Source organism: Piliocolobus tephrosceles, chromosome 3 (assembly GCF_002776525.5).
Source record: "Piliocolobus tephrosceles isolate RC106 chromosome 3, ASM277652v3, whole genome shotgun sequence".
Lineage (NCBI taxonomy): Eukaryota > Metazoa > Chordata > Mammalia > Primates > Cercopithecidae > Piliocolobus > Piliocolobus tephrosceles.
Genome location: NC_045436.1, coordinates 20,751,030 through 20,777,472, shown reverse-complemented (window position 1 = coordinate 20,777,472; position 26,443 = coordinate 20,751,030). Strand labels below are relative to the sequence as shown.

The 26,443-nt window shown below is 39.3% G+C and overlaps 1 protein-coding gene and 1 long non-coding RNA gene across 6 annotated transcripts in view; one reads left to right on the top strand and one right to left on the bottom strand.

Annotated features, from left to right (window-relative positions):
- The window catches only part of PALLD (palladin, cytoskeletal associated protein), a 434,025-nt gene extending 424,209 nt beyond the window's left edge, over nucleotides 1–9,816 (top strand). For 2 of the 5 annotated variants that reach the window (XM_023228753.3, XM_023228746.3), the window contains 5 exons: nucleotides 2,850–3,057; nucleotides 5,633–5,798; nucleotides 6,313–6,446; nucleotides 6,603–6,648; nucleotides 7,592–9,816. In XM_023228753.3, coding sequence (XP_023084521.2) covers nucleotides 2,850–3,057; nucleotides 5,633–5,798; nucleotides 6,313–6,446; nucleotides 6,603–6,616 — 522 coding nt within the window. In that variant the 3' untranslated portion in view covers nucleotides 6,617–6,648; nucleotides 7,592–9,816. The remainder of the gene's footprint in view (nucleotides 1–2,849; nucleotides 3,058–5,632; nucleotides 5,799–6,312; nucleotides 6,447–6,602; nucleotides 6,649–7,591) is intronic. The other 3 variants (XM_023228760.3, XM_023228770.3, XM_031935301.1) reach the window with 2 other exon arrangements.
- On the bottom strand, nucleotides 888–10,042 carry LOC111553789. Its single transcript, XR_002735062.2, has 3 exons — nucleotides 9,926–10,042; nucleotides 3,536–3,599; nucleotides 888–1,535 (listed from the first exon to the last, which is right to left on the bottom strand). It is a non-coding gene; the product is annotated as an uncharacterized LOC111553789 (long non-coding RNA).
- Between the last annotated feature and the right edge of the window lie 16,401 nt (nucleotides 10,043–26,443).

Here is a 26,443-nt window from a genome sequence, read left to right as displayed (position 1 = left end):
AGTGTTCTTACCACAAAAAAGCATGTGAAGTCATACATATGTTAATAAGCTCAATTTAGCTATTTCACAGCATATACATATTTCAAAATACGTGCATAATTGTATACAATTTTTATCAATTAAAAAATACTTGTAAAAATTCATACAGACCACTTGTAAAATGATGTTTTGAGTTAACCAGGAGAGTTTTATTTTAAATAGATCATTAGATTATACCAAGGAATTATTTAATGTGTAAAATGGAATTGTGATTGTATAAGAAAAGTCTTGTTATTAGAAATGCATACTGAGCTATATGGGGGTAACAGTATATGAAATCTGAGATTTATTTTAAAATATAAAAAATAAGAGTGACTAAATGAGGGGTATATAGACATTCACCATACTGTTCTCTCTATTTTGAATCATATTTAAGAAAGAAATAATAGTACTATCTTTCATGGGACTGGCACATAAGTGTCCTTAAAACTCCTGCCATTAAAATAATATTGGAAACAAAAAGTAAACTGCTTATTTATTTCACTATGATGATCTGACCTGGATAAAGAAAATGTGAAAAATCGGCCGGGCACAGTGGCTCACGCCAGTAATCCTAATACTTTGGGAGGCCAAGGCAGGTGGATCACCTGAGGTCAGGAGTCCGAGACCAGCCTGGCCACCATGGTGAAACCCCATCTCTACCAAAATACAAAAAAATCAGCCAGGCGTGCTGGCAGGTGCCTGTAATCCCAGCTACTCAGGAAGCTGAGGCAAGAGAATTGCTTGAACCTGGGAGGCGGAGGTTGCAGTGAGCTGAGATTGTGCCCACTGCATTCCAGCCTGGGCGACAGAGCAAGCCTCTGTCTATTTAAAAAAAAAAAAAAAAAAAAAGTGAAATCTTGCCACATGTACAGATAGATCACGAAGAAGAAAAAAGCAGTGTATTTAAGCTTTGAAAGGGGAAAAAGTCCTGAAGATAAGCCAAACACCAAACGCTAAAGCAGTGGTTTGCTTTTCCTCTAAAAAGCTCCCTCCCCTTTTAGCCCCTGAGGAACATTCCTAGACACTGATTATCCTTGACTGGTACTCAATTTTCAGGAAAATAACTAATTCCACTCCTATAGCAACAAGCATGCTCTTCTCTCCCCCACTATGTCCATGTGCCCTAAGAGTAGAGATCTAGTCACATTGTGACCTGCTGGTGGGGACCTTCAGCTCCTGAGATCGTGCTGTCTTTACTTAGCCAGGAGAATGGGTTAGAAAAAAGGTAGAAGGGGCATTCTCTTTGCCCTAGCATGAATAACTATCCACTGGGTAGGTTCACCGTGAATCACGTGGTTTGAGAGTACCCATGCTTTGGGCATCTCTCCTACTAAACATACTGTGGCTTCAGTCAGTAGATGGCTTATCTAGGATCTAACCTGGTAAAGCAGGAACAAGCAGTGCCGCTTCGTTTCTGGATGTGGGAACAGGAGCCTGATCAAAGATGTCCACTCCCTCTTCCTCCACACCACTTCTGATGACCTCCAAACAGGTCAAGCACTGTATATGGAGAGCTGGGGACAGCAAGTGGATAGATGGGAGAACACAGAGCCTGAGCGTCTCAGAAGCCGAGCTGCCTAAGTGCTGCTGTTTCCAAAACCTCTTCATCCTTTTAACCAGTCATTTAAATCTACTTTAAATGCCATAGCCCTTTGCTACATGTGTGGTGGGAGGCATCCTGCGGGTAATATCAGTGAGTATCACGTAGCAGGAATGGAATTTGTGAGTCCTCTGGCTGATTCTGGCAAAGCTGGTTCTTCGAACTGTTTTGCAGTCTAAGTGACATTTTTTTGCATATAACTTCCTACTAGTAAAGCTGGGGGTAGGAGGTAAAAAGGCCTTCCTTAACAGTGCATTTCTTCCATTCAAAATCAAGGGCAAAACTAAAAAGCTGGCAGATGGCAACCATCCTGACCCTTTGCAGCACAACATGTTATTAGCAATTAAATGTGCTTTTATCTGATCTCTGGTCAACACAGCTGTCAAGGCCGCAAGATTTTATGATGTTTCCATTGTGATGGTAATTTGTTGAGATGGCTTTCTGGATAATTTCGTATTGCTCTTGTTATTCAGTTTCAAGGATTATAAAATAATAATAGCAGCCCTATGTGCTGACGAATGCATTCTCCATAACTACGGCTACTCCTTGATGAGAAGCTTTACAGTACTGTGTATAAATGCCAGCTATTTGTTATTGTTGAGCATCTTTTTTCAAAAAAGCCCAGAGCCTGGTGCTGACATCATCCCATTAATCTCTATAGTCCTGGGCAAGGTAAGACAATGACCATAATTTTTAAAATCCCATCTCAGTCATCTCTAGGTTGCTCTGTAAGAATTGTTTACATGTAAGCTGGTGAGTGCTCAGGAAGCCACTGAAGTTTTAAGCAGAAGAGTAACATGAGCTGATAGTAAAAGCCATCTCTTGGCTGGGTGCAGTGGCTCACGCCTGTAATCCTAGCACTTTGGGAGGCTGAGGCAGGCGGATCATCTGAGGTCAGGAGTTCAAGACTAGCCTGGCCAACATGGTGAGACCCTGTCTCCACTAAAAATACCAAAAATTAGCCTGGCGTAGTGGCAGGCACCTGTAATCCCAGCTACTCAGGAGGCTGAGACAGGAGAATCACTTGAACCCGAGAGGTGGAGGTTGCAGTGAGCTGAGATTGTGCCATTGCACTCCAGCCTGGGCAACAAGAGTGAAACTCTGTCAAAAAAAAAAAAAAAGCCATCTCTTGTGCTACTGAAGGAGGAATTTATGCTGACCTCTTCGCTATCAGTGATTTCACTCTGTTTTAATACAAAAATTTACATGTATTTCTTTTATGATTTAGGTCAGTGGGTTACCAACCCCAGATCTAAGCTGGCAACTGGATGGCAAGCCCATACGCCCTGACAGTGCTCACAAGATGCTGGTGCGTGAGAACGGGGTGCACTCTCTGATCATAGAGCCAGTCACGTCACGTGATGCCGGCATCTACACATGTATAGCCACCAACCGAGCAGGACAGAACTCATTCAGCCTGGAGCTTGTGGTTGCTGGTAGGCTCATCTGTGAATCCTTGCTCTCTGACAGCATGAACATCAGACTTACAAATGTAAACTAATTCTACATTACTAACCAATATGGAAAATACATCAAAGTATTGAAAAAGTAGATTGTATCATCAAAATAGCCAATGAGGACATGGTTATAAGGCCTAGCAAAACAGAAACAGAAATCTTTCATTTTTCCCACTAACCTGGCAAAGAGAGAAAAAGATTTCATTAGCTCTTTTGGGTCATTCGACCTCCTGTGTGTGCAGTGGCCCCCAGTATTACACAGAGAAATAGTAACAGCAGTATGGAATCCAAGAACCAAATAATTTGCTTATATATATATATATACACACACACACACATATATATATGTGTATATATACACACACACATATATATGTATATATATACACACATACACCCCTAGTTTTTAAAACAACATTGTCATCTACCCTCAAAGTCATTGTCAAACTATACTCACATTTGCTTTTTCACTGATTATTCTGTAAAAGTGTTGTTACATGAAGTCTTATGCTTTGAGAAGCCTAAAAGGAAAACACATTTATGGAAAGGTTTTTATACCATCCTTAAGAGTTAGGTGTAAGTAAAGATTCTGATTACCTGATCTCTTTTAAGAAAGAACATAACAAAACATTTATTTCTTATACCTCTTTATGCAAAGTGCTTCATGTACGTTATGTATCAGTTGGCCCTCACATCAGCCTTATGAGATAATCACAGCAAATCTTCTCTGACTTTTACCAGGGTCCCACTTAGTAAGCTGATGATTGGATTTAACACAATCTGTTGATTCCTAGTGCTCTTCTAAACATACTAAGTCACTGAGCTCTTTCAAGAAATAAAGTAGCAATGAGAATAAAACCCAGGAGGTCTTGATAAAACTCTTGGATTATGATTCTGATAATGGCACCAAGATGTTTTCACATAAAAATGTGGTAAATATGTGGGCTGTGGTGCTACAGGTTAGCCATGCTTTCAAGTTTTGTACAAAGTACTCTATATTCTTACATTCTACGATTGATTTCATTCCTCTAACCTCAAACTAAAATTTCATTTTTCTGCTGTTAAATATGCCTTTTGATCATATTTGTCCTTTAGGACACAGACTGAGGGTCCAAAAGACACATAGATATCTCAGTATGCGTCAGTTAGCACTCCTGTCAGAAGATGGTGATGTATAGTAATTGGAAGCAAAATCTTTGGGGTCAGATCTGATCCAGTCCCGGCTCTTGTCTATTTTACTAGTTGTGTGACACTTGGCAAATAGATATCTCTGTGACTTAGTTTCTCCATATATAAAATGGGAATATAATGCCTCACAGTGTTTTCCTAAGGATTAAATCATAAAAATGTGTATGAAGCTCTACATAACTAGTACCTTGCATAGCAGTGCTCCTAAGTGGTAGATGTTATTCTTACTGATGAGTTGCTACGACAATAAGACCTATACATTTTATGTTCTTTGCAAAACTGGAGCCCCAGAAAGAATACAAAGTGAGCTTCTGTGCCTACTTCTCCCAGAATAGCCTAGGATGGGCAACCACGTAAAATTCAATAAAAATCCAACCTTCTAACTAACTTATGGTGTTGGGAAGTCTTAAGCATTTGAAAAATTCAGGTAGAATTTTCATCCTCTTTGAGTTCTTTCCTAGCTGCTTTGCTATAATATGTCTGTCATTCCAGGTGAGGGAGTAGTGGTGGAAAAGGAATGCATTCTCAGATTCATTGTTGGCAGTTCAAAAGAAAATAAGTAAACTTTATTCATTCTCTGAAGTAGTTTCCACCACTACTACAATTGATGCAAGAAAACAATTTCCCATTGGATGGTAATATTCAGATTGTTATTAACAATCAGTCCTGATTTTTTCAGAATAAGTACTAAAGTTGCCTTTTTTTTTTTAATGGGTTCCTTCCTTCAAGGTTATAATAAAGCTTTTTTATAGCCTCCTTCAAAGAATACAAATTGGAATTTGTAATTTATAGGATATACATTCCTAGTTTACAGGTAACTATTTAAAGCTGCCAAATTTAGATAAAGATGCCTCCCCTTTAAATTGCCCCCTTTAAATTCTATGGCATGTCTCACTTAAGAGTTACAAATATTCAGAATCTTCATGGCAAAGATCACAAATGACAGTGAGGGAATCTAAGTGGTCAAATTCCTGGAACTACTTGTCCTCAGCACCACTAGGTGGCAGTAGTTGGTTAAGGCTGTGAATGATCGGTAACATAATTAGTAGTGAAGCCATCACAGATGCTAGCAATGACTTAGGAGTCTCCCACAGCACGTCAGACAGGCATTCTGTGGAGCAGATGGCCAGTGGACAGTGTGAGCCTATCAGACTTGAATTAATTGAGGAAATAAATGAGCGGAATGAAAAATACAAACTTTGCTTGGTAAAAGAGTAATTTGGAGAGGGGACTAGCATCTTACCACCTGGAGTAAAAAATGGCATCATAAAAGATCTATTCAAGCAATATTCCAAAAGGCTTCTGAATTCTTTCTAGTGCTCCTTTTGTATATCATTGATAGAGAATTCATCTCATGTTTTCTTAGCTAAAGAAGCACACAAACCCCCTGTGTTTATTGAGAAGCTCCAAAACACAGGAGTTGCTGATGGGTACCCAGTACGGCTGGAATGTCGTGTATTGGGAGTGCCACCACCTCAGATATTTTGGAAGAAAGAAAATGAATCACTCACTCACAGCACTGACCGAGTGAGGTAAGAATGCACAATGAGAACCTGATCCATAACTGTTCAGTCCTACTTATGTATCAAAAGATACATTTTATATAGCATGGAAATCTGTGTAAAAGCCATGCTGTTGATGAAATCAAAGACAACAACCATGCTTTACCCATTGTAGGATTAAGCTTTTAGAAGGAAGCTATAATGGTATTTGATCTAATGGTGATTTCTTAAGTGTTTATCTTTCTATCTAAAAGAAAAGATGAATTCATTTGCTTTAGTGGTAAAAGACTACTCAGTGGTTTCTGTAAAGGCAGATCTTCAACTCTTCAACTAGGAATTAAGTACACAGATGTATTCAACTCTTGACGTCTGTTCTTTCTCCCATTAACTTTAATGGGGCTAGTAGTCTCTGCAGAGTAAGTATGACCCTATTATCAGCAACTTGCACAATTCTGTTTCTAATGATCTAATTAAAAATGATGCTTCATGTCCAAAGCCATTTTTTAAAAATTTAGAACCCTAATGACTTTATCCTTTTCTCCAGCATGCACCAGGACAACCATGGCTACATCTGCCTGCTCATTCAGGGAGCCACAAAAGAAGATGCTGGGTGGTATACTGTGTCAGCCAAGAATGAAGCAGGGATTGTGTCCTGTACTGCCAGGCTGGATGTTTACAGTGAGTGCCACTTCATCTCATTTCATTGCATTTACTCATTAAATTATGAAAAATTAGATATCTAGACAGCAAATCACATTACTCTTTATAATCTTATAAACAACTATTGTGTTTTGTCAAAAATTCATATTGCTCTCTCTCTCTTTCTATTTATAGTTTCTCAACATTAATAGCGAACCACACCAGGAAAACAAATACCCAAGTATCATTCAGGAACTTTGAATTATTAGCAAAATATGCATGTTGATTTCTCTTACATTGGCTAGTTAGTTGTGGCTTCATTACTCAAGCATCCTTAGGAGTTAACAGTAGGCAAAGGCATAACCATGTTTTTCACATGTTCTTGTTACTGTGTTCTGCAAATGACTGCCTTTTAACATTTCTTCCTGTATTCTATTGCAGTGTCCTAATGCACTCTAAACGTGTGTTCCATTGATCCTGGAATGTGTACTTTTGTGGCTTAGTGCTTTTCTCATTAATATATCTTAAGCAGCCAGCAGTAGACTTGTGTTTGTATATGTATATTTGTGTATATGCATCCTAAATTTAAAATTATTCCTATTGAATTTATAGTCTAGTACAATAAACATTATGTGATCCATTGACATAAAAAAAAACTAGAAAAAATTAAGAATTTATTTCAGATTTTGCCTCTTCTTGAAGTAACTTTGTGAGGGTCATCAAGAAATGTGTGTCCTCAACTTTCCCTACTGTACAATTCCTTTCAGTTGATTGATTAGTGTTAAAGCATCCACATCCAGCAGAATTCCTAAGTGCTGTAATTATTGAAGAAAAAATATTTTCTAAAAGGAGAGGGGGGATAAGAGTTAGGAAGCTTATCAGCTATTCCAAAGGATTCCCTGTGCTGCAGTGTTTAGTTAAAAAAAAAAAAAAAAAAAAGATAAACTACTCTTGACCTTTGTAATCTAGCTGCTTTATTCCCACTACCCTGTATAGACAGTAAATCTGCAACATTTGAATAAAATGCAACAGTGTTCCTAAATTTCCATGTTTCTACCATGGATGTGTTCAGTTTTCACAGAGTATGTGCCTGGCATATATCTAGACATTCTGTATATTTTTGAAATATCTAAAGGCTCTCCAAGTATATCTTAATTAAAAATCTTTACTCTTTTTCTTTGTAGCCCAGTGGCATCAGCAGTCACAGAGCACCAAGCCAAAAAAAGTGCGGCCCTCAGCCAGTCGCTATGCAGCACTTTCGGACCAGGGACTAGACATCAAAGCAGCGTTCCAACCTGAAGCCAACCCATCTCACCTGACACTGAATACTGCCTTGGTAGAAAGTGAGGACCTGTAATCCGGCATTCTTGTTAAAGCTGAAACACTGAAACAGCCATTGCCTTGACCAACATATTCGTTTGTCACATTATGTAAAAGGCAGAAACATACCTTTGACTATAAGAAATAAAAAAAAAAAAAAAAAAAACACCAAAATAATATTTTTCTTACTTGATATACCAAACTTAGAGTTCAAGTAGATAATGCTAATATAAATATACACATTGCACAGAAAATTCACATTTACTGTCCAATTTAAAACTCTGGAATTGCTTTGATTAAAGTGATCTAAAATGCCAAAATACTAAAGGAAATCAATTATTCACAGGCAACTACAATTTGTATTATCTACAAGTGCCTTTAAACACAAGATATAGGTGCTGTGTAGCCTGATAGTGTGAAATGTTTAATGAGGCAGTTGTACCACAAACAATACTACAATGATTCTGAAGCACAGTGTATTCAGACAGATAAGTGAACCAAGTGCAATATGTAAGGATGAAAAAAGAAGAAATGACAAAGAAATCCAAGTAAATGCCTTGTCTTTGCAAATGTTTTTATATTAAATCATAAGGAAGGAACTACTTGCCTTAAATTTTATTAATAATATCAAAAGAGTTTTCTAACAAGGTTAATACCTTAGTTCTTAACTTTTTTTTTTTTCTTTCTTTATGTGTTGTGTTTTCATGCTACCTTGGTAGGAAACTTATTTACAAACCATATTAAAAGGCTAATTTAAATATAAATAATATAAAGTGCTCTGAATAAAGCAGAAATATATTACAGTTCATTCCACAAAAAGCATCCAAACGACCCAAATGACCAAGGCATATATAGTATTTGGAGGAATCGGAGGTTTGGAAGGAGTAGGGAGGAGAATGAAGGAAAATGCAACCAGCACAATTATAGTGTGTTCATTTAGATAAAAGTTAAAGGCGCAGGAGAGGTAGCAAAGGCCAGGCTTTTCTTTGGTTTTCTTCAAACATAAGTGAAAAAAGCACTGCCATTCACAAGTCAAGGAACCTAGGGCCAGCTGGAAGTGTGGAGCACATATGCGGTGGAGATTGCAGTGTGTCTGAAGTTTGTGTAGTAGTGGAGGATTTTAGGTATGTAGAGCAAGTTGAAAATGGATTGAGACTGCATGGTGGCATAAATGAGAAATTGCCTGTAGGATCTAGTCTACTTGAAGGAAGTGGAGACATAAGGAGAAACAAAAACAGGTTTGTGCCATAAAGTATTTTTTCAAAGGCACCAAGATGTGGTGAATGAAAATTACTAGTTCACTTCCCTGCTGCCATGAAACTGCCTTAAGAAGGTGCTGGATTCCAAGGTTTATAAAGGCATCTCGGTAAAGACTGCTTTTTGAATGCATATGATTTTGCATCAGCTAGACTGAGTTGATTCAGCTAGACTGAGTTGATTCTGACCAGACTTGATGGTTTTAAGTCGGAACCAATAAATTTTAAAGGAGAAAAAATAATTTGACCTAGTAGTATAAAATATGAGGCTTTAATGGTACTTTGCTATGAAAAGAAAACACTGTATTCCTTATGCAAAACACATGTATCTTTCATTATTTATAATAAGTGGCCTCTCTTAGCTCAGTTACTCAATTCATACGTAGTATTTTTTAAAGTAATTTTATATCTGTGTACCACCACATATATTTCATATTACTGTTTCACATGTACAGCTTTCTACTTCTTTGTAAGAACACCAACCAACCAAGGTTTAAGTGATTAATAGGCTTGAGCACCGGGTGGCAGATGTTCTATGCAGTGTGGTTCAAGTTTCTTTAACCACACTTCAATGCATTGCTAATACGGAATTTAAGATACCATACACAGTCTCTCATGGACCTATCTCTGTTGTAGAATTATGACTTATGTCTTACTTGCCAAATTGTTCTGAATGTGACTTTTTTTGCTGATTTGCTGGGTTTGGGATTAACTAGCATTATTTTGCCACCTTTATATTGTATTTATAAAAAAAAAAAGTACTATCATACTACTTTGGATTGTTGTGCTGGTGTAATGTGGATTTAACATCAATAAATATTTGACAAATAATAGTTGCAATTTTGTGAAGCAAAATATTCAGTCTTAGTTTTCTATTGCTGCCATAACAATTAGCATAAACTTTGATGTCTGAGGCTTCAGCATCACTCATTTATTACTCACAGTTCTGTAAATCAAGTTCAGGCAGGATGTAGCTGGGTTCTCTGTTCAGGATCTTATAAAGCTAAAGTCATTGTATCAGCTGGACTGTATTTTCATCTGGAGCTCAAGATCCTCTTCGAAATTCAAGTGGTTGTGATAGCTCTGTGCAATTGTAGAAGAAACATGTCCTTTAGTCCCTCAGCCAGGAGCTGTTCTCAGCTCCTAAAGGCCATCTGTATTCCTTGCCATGTAGCCCTCTCCATCTTCAGGGTTAGTGGTGAGAATCTCCTTCACCTCAGACCCCTCTCACACTTTCTCTTGCGTCAAAGGCCCAGTCCCTTTTAAATTATGTCAGGCCCATCCAGATAATCTCCCTTTCTTAAAGTCACCTGACTTGGGGAACCTTAATTACATCTACAAATTCCTTCAAAGCAGCAGCTAGATTGCCATTTGATTGGATAACTGAGAGAAGGTTTGTATACACCAGAGGATGGGGATATTGGGGGCCATCTTAGAATTCTGCCTGCCACAGCAGTGTACTGTAGGTATGAAGGTAAATACATATGAGTGTCATGACATACAAGGATACATAAAATACAGCAAGATGATATAAATTAAAAGTGAGGGGAAAAAGGAAGAAAGTATAAATGGAACAAGGAATGAGATTACACATACACCCATATTCATATATACATATAGCATTAATATCTACATAGTTACAAAAGATGGACGACATATTTGGGCCTAGGCTTTCCTACTATGGGAAAGAGGAAGTTGGTCACTTATGTAATTCACAGCCTCCATAAGGTAAAAATATTTTATCTTTTACATAAGCAATATAATGGAGCTTTGAGGATACATTTGAATACATTTGAATTAGACTAAATTGTGTATTTCACATTGTCTTCTGTACCCCATGACTTGCTATGTAGTTTACAAGATTCATTATATATTTTAATGCTGAATTTGTCCTTGATTTTCCCTTTTATGAACGTGTAACATGTAACATGACAATCCCCTTGGATTGTAGCTAGAACCTACTGTATCATCCTGTAAATTTAGTTAGACTCCTTTAAATTATAGAAATACAACTTCTATATTATGGTGGTGAGGAACTTGAGTGTTGGAGTTGGCCAGCCAGGCTTTGAATCCTAGCTATTTTGATCATGTGTGACCCATAAGCGGTTACTTTACGTCCCTAAGCCTCCGTTTCCTTATTTGGAAAATGGAGATTAAAACAGCACCCCTCTTTCTGTGCTGCTGTGAAGATTATATGGGATAATTTTGACATGGTACCTGACACACAGTAAGAGCTCAATAAATTTCAGCTATTATTTTCGTGTAGTTAGAAACTAAAATTTCAATTACAAAATGTGTATACACCCAACAAAATTACACAGATGGTTAAAATTTGTGAACTTGGATGGAAAAAAAAATTATCCCCTAGCTGAAATTTAGAATTTCCCTCAATTATGAATGTAGGCACAAAACACAACAGTATAAAATACCTGGGACTGTCCTGGTAGCAATTATATTACAAATATTGAAATATCTTAAAATCCATCTAAATTCAGCATTACTTCAAAATTATGGCAGTTGTTAGAGTTACCAATAGATGTTGTAATTTACAGGCATTTGTATTATAAATTTGTTTTTAATACTTTGATAATTACTTAAAAATAATTTTTTTTCCTGTGTGTTTTATGCCTCATGAACATTATTTTAAGAAGGGATCCAGATGATTTACTAGAGGGTCAAAAAGGCATATGGCACAAAAAAAATTAAGAACCAGGCCCCACAGAAACTTAAATATGTAGAAAAGGATAAAAAATTTGAGGAAAGCCTAATTTGCCATTAGTAGAAGAAGGAACAAAACTGATTAATTCATACAATGAAATATTACTTACTATTCAGAGTTAAAGGTGAAGAAATGGATTTATTTCTATTGGCATGGATAAATATGAAAAACAGCATTTGACAAGGAAGGGAAGTTACATAAGAGTGATGTCAGCAAGATGGCTGACTAGAGGTTCCTGGCATTCATCCCCCCAAGAAAGGACCAAGAAATGAACAAACAGTTAACATTCAACTGAAGTGTCAATGGAAGAGCACTAGAGTGCAGTGGGGGAGTGGAGAGGTACCGTCGGTCACTGAAAGGCCAGAAGGCAGCATAGAGACACCTTGTCTCTGCTGTCCCCATGCCCCTGCACCCCCCAACCCTGACTGGCCTGGAGTCAAGAGAAGAAACTTTCCTTTGCTGGGAAAACGTAAGCAGAGCCCCATCAGCCCCCATTACCACTGCAAACACCTACAATCCCTACTACAGGAGAATTCCACTGTCCTCACAAGCCCTAAACTGACTTTAGAGAGCCCCTGTGGATTTGCACAGCTGCATTCCTCTGGATGAGGAACATGAGATATGTACTCTCCATCCCTCAGGTGCCTGCTGTGGGGCCCAGTAGCAAATACACCTCTCCAGCCCCAGGGCTCTGTCATTCCAGCAAGCCCACATGGGTGGCTGCAATGCCACAACCCTGGAGGCTCAGAACCTGGGCTCAGCACTGGCTGTGACTCTGGTCCTGCATAGCAGGAAAACCAACCATCACTGCCTGCACTTCTAGGCAGAGAAACAGTCTGGCAAATTCTCCCAAAGCATACATAACTACCCTTGAGCTGGCCAAACTGGGCCCCTGGTAGAACAACTACCAGCCTATCTCCTAAGCCTGAGAAACAGCCCAATGCCCCCTACCTCCATGGACATGCCCCCAGGCCTACCCAGTGGACCTGTGCCCAGGCTAGGGCATGAGAAACAGTCCAGTAGGCCCAATCCCAGCATACATGTCCCTAGACGTTCCCAGCAGCCCTGTGCCCATGCCCAGGGCCTGGGAGACTCACTTCCAGTGGACACACCCCTAAGCCAGCTGAGCAGTCACATGACCATGCCCAGGGCCTAAGAGCGAGCCCCATGGGCTCAGCCCCTATGGACACAACCCCTGGCTGGCTAAGAGGCACACCACTGTCCCAAGTCCAAGAAACAGCCTACTTGGCCCACCTCTGGCAGACACAGTCCCAGGCCAAATGAGCATGCCTATATCCAGGGCCTGAGAAACATCCCTGTGGCCCCAATCCCAGCAAGCAAGACCCCAAGTTGGGACACTGTGCACACACATGCCTCCAATTTGAGAAACAGTCCAGTGAGCCCACCCCAGCAAAGCTGCACCACCACTGCTACAAATCCTCACAGTCTAGGCCACTGGGCACTTACAAACATCAGCAGGGTGGATTACAGCTGAAGAATCTGCACAGACACTACAGTACTGCATCCAACTAGAACCAAAGCTAACACATCCCACCTAACTGACACTCTAACATCCACCAATACAAATAAGTCTTTCCCTACAAAACCTTTCATCAAATTGGAAGAGGTGACTGTTCTACCAGATGCGTAGAAGTCAACATCAAGGAACATATCAAACATGAAACACAAGAAACCATGATACCTCTAAAAGAACACAATAATGCTCCAGTAACACACCCGAATCATAAGGAAATACATGAAATGCCACAAAAAGAATTGAAAATAATAATCTTAAGGAAGCTCAGTGAGGTAAAGAGAATACAGCTAAACAGTTCAATGAAATCAGGAAAATCATTCATGATTTGAATGAGAAATTCAACAAAGAGCATTTAAAAAAAAAAAGAACAGAAATCTTAAGAGTTGAGGAATTCAATAAATAAAATAAAAAATGCAATCAAGAGCTTCAACAGATTAGACAAAGCAGGGGAGAGAATTTCTGAACTTGGAGGTAAGCCTTTTGAAATAACTCATGCAGACAAAAATAAAAGAATAAAGAAAACCACTATTAAGTGGCCAAATATTTACATTTTGGAACTCCAGATGGAGAAGAGAAGGAAAAAGGTATAAAAAGCAGATTTAATGAAATCATAGCAAAAACTTCCTAAGTTTTGGGAAAGAGATAAACATCTAGATCTAAGAAGTTTAAAGTCCCCAAAGAGATTCAACCTAAACAGGTCATCTCTGAGGCATATTATAATCAAATTGTCAAAAGTCAAATACAAAGAAAGAATTCTAACAATAGCAAGAGAAAAATGTCAAGTCACGTATAAGGGAATACCCATTAGGCCAACAGCAGATATCTTAGCAGAAACCTTACAGGCCGGGAAAAAAAGAAAAAATATATTCAATGTACTAAAAGAAAAATATTGTCAGTAAAGCATATTGTTTTAATATTCTTTATTAAATATAAGCAAAGCTATTCCTCAGAAATGAAGGAAAATAAAGTCTTTTTCAGATAAGCAATAACTAAGGGAAGACTAGATTAGTCTTACAAGAAACACTCAAGAGAGTTTTAGATCTGTTTTCATCACCACCACATGATGAAAACAAATGAAATCATAAAACTCACTGGTAGAGGTGATACACAAAGAGAAAGAGAAAGAAATCAAACCTTATCACTACAGAAAACCACTAGGCCACAAAAATAAACAATAAGGAGGATTAAAGAGAAAGGAATATACAACCTGAAAACCATCAATAAAACAACAGCAGTAAATCCTCACCTAGCAATAAATAACCTTGAATATAAACAAATTAAATTCCCCAACTAAAAGACATTGAATGAATTTAAAAAACCATGCAACTATATGCTGCCAAATAAAAACTCACCTCACCTGTAAAAGACACATAAAGACTGAAAGTGAAGGATGGAAAAAAATAATCAATGCAAACAGACACAAAAAGTGAGCAGGAGTAGCTGTTCTTATATCAGATAATACAGGCTATGTAAGTAAAAAGTGATAGAGACAAAAAAGGACATTATATAATAATAAAGGTATCAATTCAGCAAGAAGACATAACAATGGTAAATATATATGCACCCAACACTGAAGCACCCAGGTATATAAAGCAAATATTATTAGATCTAAAAGGAGAGATAGACCTCAGTAAAATAACAGTTGGGAACTTTAACGCTCCACTTTCAGCACTGGACAGATCATCTAAACAGAAAATCAAGAAACATTGGATTTACACTGTACTACAGACTAAATGGACCTAGCAGACACCTACAGAACATTTCACTCAACAGCAACAGAATACACATTCTTTTCATCAGCACATTCTACAGGACGGACCATATATTAGGTCACAAAACAAGCTCAAAAACTTTTTAAACACTGAAATCATATCAAGTGTCTTATCCGACCACAATGGAATAAAACTGGAAATCAATAACAAGAAGAATATTCAAAACTGTACAAATACATGGAAATTAAACAACATGCTCCTGACTGACCAATGGGTGATGGAAGAAATTAAGAAGGAAATTTTAAAATTCCTTGAAACGAATGAAAACAGAAACACAACATACCAAACTCTATGGGATACAGCAAAAGCACGATTAAGAGAAGTTTACAACAATAAACGCCTATATCAAAAAAGTAAAAAGATTTCTAATACCTGAATGATTCATCTTAAGAATCTAGGAAAAAATTGGGCATAGTGGTGCATACCTATAGCCCCAGCTACTCCGAAGGCTTGGGTTGGATTGCTCTGAGGCCAGGAATTTGAGACTACAGCACACTCCAATTTAGCCTGTGAAAAACCACTGCACCCCAGCCTGGGAAACATGGCAAGACCCAGTCTCTAAAACAAGTTTTAAAATAAACTAGATAAGTAAAAAAACAAAAAACAAAAACAAGCCAAATCCAAAATTAGCAGAAGGAAATAAACAATACAGATTAGAGTAGAATTAAACAAAACTGAGATTTAAAAAATAAAAAACATCAACAAAAAGTTGGTTTTTTGAAAAGATAAAATCAACTAGCCAATAATTAGACTAAGAATACAGAGAGAAGACCCAAATAAACAAAATCAAAAACAAAAAAGGAGCTGTCACAACTGATAGTAGAGAAACACACAGGATCATTAGGATCTATCATAAACAACTATATGTCAATAAATTTAAAAACATAGAGGAAATGGATAAATTCCTGGACACACACAAGCTACCAAGACTGAACCAAAAAGAAGCAGCCTGAACAGATCAATAAAAAGTAATGATAACAAATCAGTAATAAAAAGCCTCCCAACAAGGAAAAAACCAGGACTGGATGACTTCTCAGCTAAACTCTACCAAATATTAAAAAAGAAAAAAAAAAAACCTACCAATTCTTCTTAAACTATTCCAAAAAACTGAACAGAAGAGAATTCTTCCAAACTTATTTTACAAGACCAGCATAATTTTGACACCAAAACCAGATAAGGACATAACAAAAAAACAAAACTACAGACCCTAATGAAACAAAACTACATATCCCTAATGAACATACATGCAAAAATCCTCAACATAATATTAGTAAATTCAATCTAACATCACATCAAAAAGATCATATGCTGAAGATGGCCAAATAGGAACAGCTCCGTTCTGCAACTCCCAGCAAGATCAATGCAGAAGGCAGGTGATTCCTGTATTTCCAACCAAGGTACCCAGCTCATCTCATTGGGACTGATTAGACAGTGGGTGCAGCCCATGGAGGGCGTGCAGAAGCAGGGTGGGGCGTCGCCTCACCTGGGAAGCGTAAGGGGTCAAGGAACTCCCTCCCCTAGCCAAGGGAAGCCGTGAAAGACTGTGCCATGAGGGACGGTGCATTGCAGCCCAGATACTACCCTTTTCCCATGGTTTTTGCACCTATAGAACAGGAGCCTGTACCACCAGGGCCCCGGGTTTCAAGCACAAAACTGAGCAGCCGTTTGGCCAGACACTGAGCTAGTGGCAGGAGTTTCTACTCATATCCCAGTGACTCCTGGAACGCCAGCAAGACAGAACCATTCACTCACTGGAAAGGGGGCTGAAGCTAGGGAGCCAAGTGGTCTAGCTCAGTGAATCTCACCCTTAGGGAGTCCAGCAAGAAAGTTAAGATCCACTGGCTTGAAATTCTCGTTGCCATCACAGCAGTCTGAAGTCGACCTGGGACACCCCACCATGGTGTGGGGAGAGGCGTCTGCCATTACTGAGGCTTGAGTAGGCAGTTATCTCCCTGCAGCATAAAAAAAGCTGCCAGGAAATTCGAAATGGATGGAGTCCACCACAGCTTGGCAGAGCCACTGTACTCAGACAGAGGATCTCCGAAAGAAAGGCAGCAGCCCCAGTCAGGTGCTTATAGATAAAAATCCCATCTCCCCGAGACAGAGCACCTGGGGGAAGGGGCAGCTATCGGCGCAGCTTCAGCAGACTTAAACGTTCCTGCCTGCCAGCTCTGAAGAGAGCAGCAGATCTCACAGCACAGCGTTCAAGCTCTGCTAAGGGACAGACTGCCTCCTCAAGTGGGTCCCTGACCCCATGCCTCCTGAGTGGGAGACACCTCCCAGCAGAGGTCGACAGATACTTCATATATGACAGCTCCGCTGGCATTTGGTGGGTAACCCTCTGGGATGAAGCCTCTAGAAGAAAGAACAGGCAGCAATCTTTACTGTTCTGCAGCCTCCGCTGGTGACACCCAGGTAAACAGGGTCTGGAGTGGACCTCCAGCAAACTCCAGCAGACCTGCAGCAGAAGGCCCTGACTGTTAGAAGGAAAACTAACAGAAGGGAATCGTTTCAACATCAACAAAAAGGATGTCCACACCAAAACCCCATTCAAAGGTCACCAACATCAAAGACCAAAGGTAGATAAATCCACAAAGATGGGGAGTAACCAGTGCAAAAAGGCTGAAAATTGCAAAAATGAGAATGCCTCCTCTCCTCCAAAGGATCACAACTCCTCACCAGCAAGGGAACAAAACTGGAGGGAGAATGAGTTTGACGAATTGACAGAAATAGGCTTCACAAGGTGGGTAATAACAAACTCCTCCAAGCTGAAGGAGCATGTTCTAACCCAATGCAAGGAAGTTAAGAACCTTAAAAAAAGGTTAGACGAATTGATAACTAGAATAACCAGTTCAGAGAAGAACATAAGTGACCTGATGGAGCTGAAAAACACAGCAGAAGAACTTCATGAAGCATACACAAGTTTCAACAGCCAAAATCGATCAAGTGGAAGAAAGGATATCTGAGACTGAAGATCAACTTAAGGAAATAAAGTGTGAAGACAAGATTAGAGAAAAAAGAATGAAAAGGAATGAACAAAGCCTCCAAGAATTATGGGACTGTGTGAAAAGACCAAACCTACGTTTGACTGGTGTACCTGAAAGTGACGGGGAGAATGGAACCAAGCTAGAAAACACTCTTCAGGATATTATCCAGGAGAACTTCCCCAACCTAGCAAGACAGGCCAACATTCAAATTCAGGAAATACAGAGAACAAAAACAAGATACTCCTTGAGAAGAGCAACCCCGAGATACGTAATCATCAGATTCACCAAGGTTGAAATGAAGGAAAAAATGTTACGGGCAGCCAGAGAGAAAGATCATCCTTTGGAGGATCACAAAATGTCAGGTTACCCACAAGGGGAAGCCCATCAGACTAACAGCAGAACTCTCTGCAGAAACCCTACAAGCCAGAAGAGAGTGGGGGCCAATATTCAACATTCTTAAAGAGAAGAATTTTCAACCCAGAATTTCATATCCAGCCAAACTAAGCTTCAAAAGCGAAGGAGAAATTAAATCCTTTACAGACAAGCAAATGCTGAGAGATTTTGTCACCACCAGGCCTGCCTTACAAGAGCTCCTGAAGGAAGTACTAAACATGGAAAGGAACAATCGGTCCCAGCAACTGCAAAAACATACCAAATTGTAAAGATCATCAACACTATGAAGAAACTGCATCAAATAACGGGCAAAATAACCAGTTAGCATCATAACGATAGGGTCAAATTCATACATTACAATATTAACCTTAAATGTAAATGGGCTAAATGTGCCAATTAAAAGACATAGACTGGCAAATTGGATAAAGAATCAAGACCCATAGGTGTCCTATATTCAGGAGACCCATCTCACATGCAGAGACACACATAGACTCAAAATAAAGGGAAGGAGGAATATTTACCAAGCAAATAAAAAAGCAAAAAAAAAAAAAAAAAAAAAAAAAGCCAGCAGTTGCAATGCTAGTCTCTGATAAAACAGACTTTAAACCAACAAAGATCAAAAGAGATAAAGAAGGGCATTACATAATGGTAAAAGGATCAATGCAACAGGAAGAGCTAACTATCCTAAATATATATGCACCCAATACAGGAACATCCAGATTCATAAAGCAAGTTCTTAGAGACTTACAAAGAGACTTAGACTCCCACACAATAATAGTGGGAGACTTTAACACCACACTGTCAGTACTAGACAGATCAGCGAGACAGAAAATTAACAAGGATATTCAGGACTTGAATTCAGCTCTGCACCAAGCAGACCTAATAGACATCTACAGAATTCTCCACCCCAAATCAACAGAATATACATTCTTCTTACCACCACATCACAGTTATTCGAAAATTTACCACATAATTGGAAGTAAAACACTCCTAAGCAAATGCAAAAGAATGGAAATCATAACAGTCTCTCAGACCACAGTGCAATCAAATCAGAACTGAGGATTAAGAAACTCATTCAAAACCACACAACTACATAGAAAATGAACAACCTGCTACTGAATGACTACTGGGCAAATAACAAAATTAAGGCAGAAATAAATAAGTTCTTTGAAACCAATGAGAACAAAGACACAACACAACATACCAGAATATCTGGGACACAGCTAAAGCAGTGTTTAGAGGGAAATTTATAGCACTAAATGCCCACAAGAGAAAGCAGGAAAGATCTAAACTCAACACTCTTTTTAAAGTGTTCTTTAAAAGAACTAGAGAAGCAAGAGCAAACAAATTCAAAAGCTAGCAGAAGACAAGAAACAACTAAGATCAGAGCAGAACTGAAGGAGATAGAGACATGAAAAATCCTTCAAAATATCAATGAATTCATGACAAGATCAACAAAAACAGACCATTAGCCAGGCTACTGGAGAAGAAAAGAGAGAAGAATCAAATAAATGCAATAAAAAATGACAAAGGAGATATCACCACCGATTCCACAGAAATACCAACTACCATCAGAGAATCCTATAAAAACCTCTATGCATGGGGGGGCGGAGCAAGATGGCCAAATAGGAACAGCTCCAGTCTCCAACTCCCAGTGCGAGCGACACAGAAGACAGGTGATTTCTGCATTTTCAACTGAGGTACTGGGTTTATCTCACTAGGGAGTGCCGGACAATCGGTGCTGGTCAGCTGTTGCAGCCCGACCAGCGAGAGCTGAAGCAGGGCGAGGCATCGCCTCACCTGGGAAGCGCAAGGGGGAAGGGAATCCCTTTTCCTAGCCAGGGGAACTGAGACACACAACACCTGGAAAATCGGGTAACTCCCACCCCAATACTGCGATTTAAACAAACGGGCACACCAGGAGATTATATCCCACACCTGGCCGGGAAGGTGCCACGCCCACGGAGCCTTCCTCATTGCTAGGACAGCAGTCTGCGATCTAACTGCAAGGCAGCAGCGAGGCTGGGGGAGGGGCACTCGCCATTGCTGAGGCTTAAGTACCTAAACAAAGCCCTGGGAAGATCAAACTGGGTGGAGCTAACAGCAGATCAAGGAGGCCTGCCAGTCTCTGTAGATTCCACCTCTGCGGACAGGGCACAACTAAACAACAACAACAACAAAAAAGCAGCAGAAATCTCTGCAGACGCAAACGACTCTGTCTGACAGCTATGAAGAGGGCAGTGGATCTCTCAACACCGAGGTTGAGATCTGAGAACGGACAGACTGCCTGCTCAAGTGGGTCCCTGACCCCTGAGTAGCCTAAATGGGAGACATCCTCCACTGGGGCAGACCGACACGCCACACCTCACACAGTGTAGTACACCCCTGAGAGGAAGCTTCCAAAGCAAGAATCAGACAGGTACACTCGCTGTTCAGCAGTATTCTATCTTCTGCAGCATCTCCTGCTGACACCCAGGCAAACAGGGTCTGGAGTGGACCTCAAGCAATCTCCAACAGACCTACAGCTGAGGGTCCTGACTGTTAGAAGGAAAACTAACAAACAGGAAGGACACCCACACCAAAATCCCATCAGTACGTCACCATCATCAATGACCAGAGGCAGATAAAACCACAAAGATGGGGAAAAAGCAGGGCAGAAAAGCTGGAAATTCAAAGAATAAGAGCGCATCTCCCCCTCCAAAGGAGCGCAGCTCATCGCCAGCAACAGATGAAAGCTGGACAGAGAATGACTTTGACAAGATGAGAGAAGACGGCTTCAAACCATCAAATTTATCAGAGCTAAAGGAGGAATTAGGTACCCAGCACAAAGAAACTAAAAATCTTGAAAAAAGAATGGAAGAATTGATAACCAGAATAATTAATGCAGAGAAGGCCATAAACGAACTGACAGAGATAAAAACCATGACACAAGAAATACGTGACAAATGCACAAGCTTCAGTAACCAACTCCATCAACTGGAAGAAAGGGTATCAGCGATTGAGGATCAAATGAATGAAATGAAGGGAGAAGAGAAGTCTAAAGAAAAAAGAAGAAAAAGAAATGAACAAAGCCTGCAAGAAGTATGGGATTATGTAAAAAGACCAAATCTACGTCTGATTGGGGTGCCTGAAAGTGAGGGAGAAAATGGAACCAAGTTGGAAAACACTCTTCAGGATATCATCCAGGAGAACTTCCCCAACCTAGTAGGGCAGGCCAACATTCAAATTCAGGAAATACAGAGAATGCCACAAAGATACTCCTCGAGAAGAGCAACTCCAAGACACATAATTGCCAGATTCACCAAAGTTGAAATGAAGGAAAAAATCTTAAGGGCAGCCAGAGAGAAAGGTCGGGTTACCCACAAAGGGAAGCCCATCAGACTAACAGTAGATCTCTTGGCAGAAACTCTACAAGCCAGAAGAGAGTGGGGGCCAATATTCAACATTCTTAAAGAAAAGAACTTTCAACCCAGAATTTCATATCCAGCCAAACTAAGTTTCATAAGTGAAGGAGAAATAAAATCCTTTACAGATAAGCAAATGCTTAGAGATTTTCTCACCACCAGGCCTGCCTTACAAGAGACCCTGAAGGAAGCACTAAACATGGAAAGGAACGACCAGTACCAGCCATTGCAAAACATGCCAAAATGTAAAGACCATTGAGGCTAGGAAGAAACTGCATCAACTAACGAGCAAAATAACCAGTTAATATCATAATGGCAGGATCAAGTTCACACATAACAATATTAACCTTAAATGTAAATGGACTAAATGCTTCAATTAAAAGACACAGACTGGCAAATTGGATAAAGAGTCAAGACCCATCAGTCTGCCATATTCAGGAGACCCATCTCATATGCAGAGACATACATAGGCTCAAAATAAAGGGATGGAGGAAGATCTACCAAGCAAATGGAGAACAATAAAAAGCAGGGGTTGCAATACTAGTCTCTGATAAAACAGACTTTAAACCATCAAAGATCAAAAGAGACAAAGAAGGCCATTACATAATGGTAAAGGGATCAATTCAACAGGAAGAGTTAACTATCCTAAATATATATGCACCCAATACAGGAGCACCCAGATTCATAAAGAAAGTCCTTAGAGACTTACAAAGGGACTTAGACTCCCATACAATAATAATGGGAGACTTCAACACCCCACTGTCAACATTAGACAGATCAACGAGACAGAAAGTTAACAAGGATATCCAGGAATTGAACTCATCTCTTCACCAAGCAGACCTAATAGACATCTACAGAACTCTCCACCCCATATCAACAGAATATACATTCTTCTCAGCACCACATCGCACTTATTTCAAAATTGACCACATACTTGGAAGTAAAGCACTCCTCAGCAAATGTACAAGAACAGAAATTATAACAAACTGTCTCTCAGACCACAGTGCAATCAAACTAGAACTCAGGACTAAGAAACTCAATCAAAACCGCTCAACTACATGGAAACTGAATAACCTGCTCCTGAATGACTACTGGGTACATAACGAAATGAAGGCAGAAATAAAGATGTTCTTTGAAACCAATGAGAACAAAGATACAACATACCAGAATCTCTGGGACACATTTAAAGCAGTGTGTAGAGGGAAATTTATAGCACTAAATGCCCACAAGAGAAAGCTGGAAAGATCTAAAATGGACACTCTAACATCACAATTAAAAGAACTAGAGAAGCAAGAGCAAACACATTCAAAAGCTAGCAGAAGGCAAGAAATAACTAAGATCAGAGCAGAACTGAAGGAGATAGAGACACAAAAAACCCTCCAAAAAATCAATGAATCCAGGAGTTGGTTTTTTGAAAAGATCAACAAAATTGATAGACTGCTAGTAAGACTAATAGAGAAGAAAAGAGAGAAGAATCAAATAGACGCAATAAAAAATGATAAAGGGGATATCACAACCGACCCCACAGAAATACAAACTACCATCAGAGAATACTATAAACACCTCTACGCAAAAAAACTAGAAAATCTAGAAGAAATGGATAATTTCCTGGACACTTACACTCTTCCAAGACTAAACCAGGAAGAAGCTGAATCCCTGAATAGATCAATAGCAGGCAATAATTAATTGCCTCCCAACCAAAAAAAAGTCCAAGACCAGATGGATTCATAGCTAAATTCTACCAGAGGTACAAGGAGGAGCTGGTACCATTCCTTCTGAAACTATTACAATCAATAGAAAAAAAGAGGGAATCCTCCCTAACTCATTTTATGAGGCCAACATCATCTTGATACCAAAGCCTGGCAGAGACACAACAAAAAAAGAGAATTTTAGACCAATATCCCTGATGAACATCGATGCAAAAATCCTCAATAAAATACTGGCAAACCGAATCCAGCAGCACATCAAAAAGCTTATCCACCATGATCAAGTGGGCTTCATCCCTGGGATGCAAGGCTGGTTCAACATACACAAATCAATAAACGTAATCCAGCATATAAACAGAACCAGAGACAAAAACCACATGATTATCTCAATAGATGCAGAAAAGACCTTTGACAAAATTCAACAGCCCTTCATGCTAAAAATGCTCAATAAATTCAGTATTGATGGAAGGTATCTCAAAATAATAAGAGCTATTTATAACAAACCCTCAGCCAATATCATACTGAATGGGCAAAAACTGGAAGCATTCCCTTTGAAAACTGGCACAAGACAGGGATGCCCTCTCTCACTACTCCTATTCAACATAGTGTTGGAAGTTCTGGCTAGGGCAATCAGGCAAGAGAAAGAAATCAAGGGTATTCAGTTAGGAAAAGAAGAAGTCAAATTGTCCCTGTTTGCAGATGACATGATTGTATATTTAGAAAACCCCATTGTCTCAGCCCAAAATCTCCTTAAGCTGATAAGCAACTTCGGCAAAGTCTCAGAATACAAAATTAATGTGCAAAAATCACAAGCATTCTTATACACCAGTAACAGACAAACAGAGAACCAAATCAGGAATGAACTTCCATTCACAATTGCTTCAAAGAGAATAAAATATCTAGGAATCCAACTTACAAGGGATGTAAAGGACCTCTTCAAGGAGAACTACAAACTACTGCTCAGTGAAATAAAAGAGGACACAAACAAATGGAAGAACATACCATCCTCATGGATAGGAAGAATCAATATCGTTAAAATGGCCATACTGCCCAAGGTAATTTATAGATTCAATGCCATCCCCATCAAGCTACCAATGAGTTTCTTCACAGAATTTGAAAAAACTGCTTTAAAGTTCATATGGAACCAAAAAAGAGCCCGCATTGCCAAGACAATCCTAAGTCAAAAGAACAAAGCTGGAGGCATCATGCTACCTGACTTCCAGCTATACTACAAGGCTACAGTAACCAAAACAGCAGGGTACTGGTACCAAAACAGAGATATAGACCAATGGAACAGAACAGAGTCCTCAGAAATAATACCACACATCTACAGCCATCTGATCTTTGACAAACCTGAGAGAAACAAGAAATGGGGAAAGGATTCCCTATTTAATAAATGGTGCTGGGAAAACTGGCTAGCCATAAGTAGAAAGCTGAAACTGGATCCTTTCCTTACTCCTTATACGAAAAGTAATTCAAGATGGATTAGAGACTTAAATGTTAGACCTAATACCATAAAAACCCTAGAAGAAAACCTTGGTAATACCATTCAGGACATAGGCATGGGCAAGGATTTCATGTCTAAAACACCAAAAGCAATGGCAACAAAAGCCAAAATTGACGAATGGGATCTAATTAAACTAAAGAGCTTCTGCACAGCAAAAGAAACTACCATCAGAGTGAACAGGCAATCTACAGAATGGGAGAAAATTTTTGCAATCTACTCTTCTGACAAAGGGCTAATATCCAGAACCTACAAACAACTCAAGCAAATTTACAAGAAAAAAACAAACAACCCCATCAAAAAGTGGGCAAAGGATATGAACAGACATTTCTCAAAAGAAGACATTCATACAGCCAACAGACACATGAAAAAATGCTCATCATCACTGGCCATCAGAGAAATGCAAATCAAAACTACAATGAGATACCATCTCACACCAGTTAGAATGGCAATCATTAAAAAGTCAGGAAACAACAGGTGCTGGAGAGGATGTGGAGAAATAGGAACACTTTTTACACTGTTGGTGGGATTGTAAACTAGTTCAACCATTATGGAAAACAGTATGGCAATTCCTCAAGGATCTAGAACTAGAAGTACCATATGACCCAGCCATCCCATTACTGGGTATATACCCAAAGGATTACAAATTCTGCTGCTATAAAGACACATGCACTCGTATGTTTATTGCAACACTATTCACAATAGCAAAGACTTGGAATCAACCCAAATGTCCATCAGTGACAGACTGGATTAAGAAAACGTGGCACATATACACCATGGAATACTATGCAGCCATAAAAAAGGATGAGTTTGAGTCCTTTGTAGGGACATAGATGCAGCTGGAAGCCATCATTCTCAGCAAACTATCGCAAGAACAGAAAACCAAACACTGCATGTTCTCACTCGTAGGTGGGAATTGAACAATGAGATCACTTGGACTCGGGAAGGGGAACATCACACACCAGGACCTATCACGGGGAGGGGGGAAGGGGGAGGGATTGCACTGGGAGTTATACCTGATGTAAATGACGAGTTGATGGGTGCTGACAAGTTGATGGGTGTTGACGAGTTGATGGGTGCAGCACACCAACATGGCACAAGTATACATATGTAACAAACCTGCACGTTATGCACGTGTACCCTAGAACTTAAAGTATAATAAAAAAATTTTAAAAATAAAAAAAAATAAAAAATAAAAGAAAACCTCTATGCAAATAAACTAGTAAATCTAGAAGAAATGGATAAATTCCTGGACACATACACCCTCCCAAGACTAAATCAGGAAGAATAAACCAATAACAAGTTCTAAAATTGAGGCAATAATTAATAGCCTACCAAACAAAAAAAGTCCAGGACTAGATGGATTCACAGCCGAATTCTACCAGAGGTACAAAGAGGAGTTGGTACCATTCCTTCTGAAACTATTCCAAATAATAGA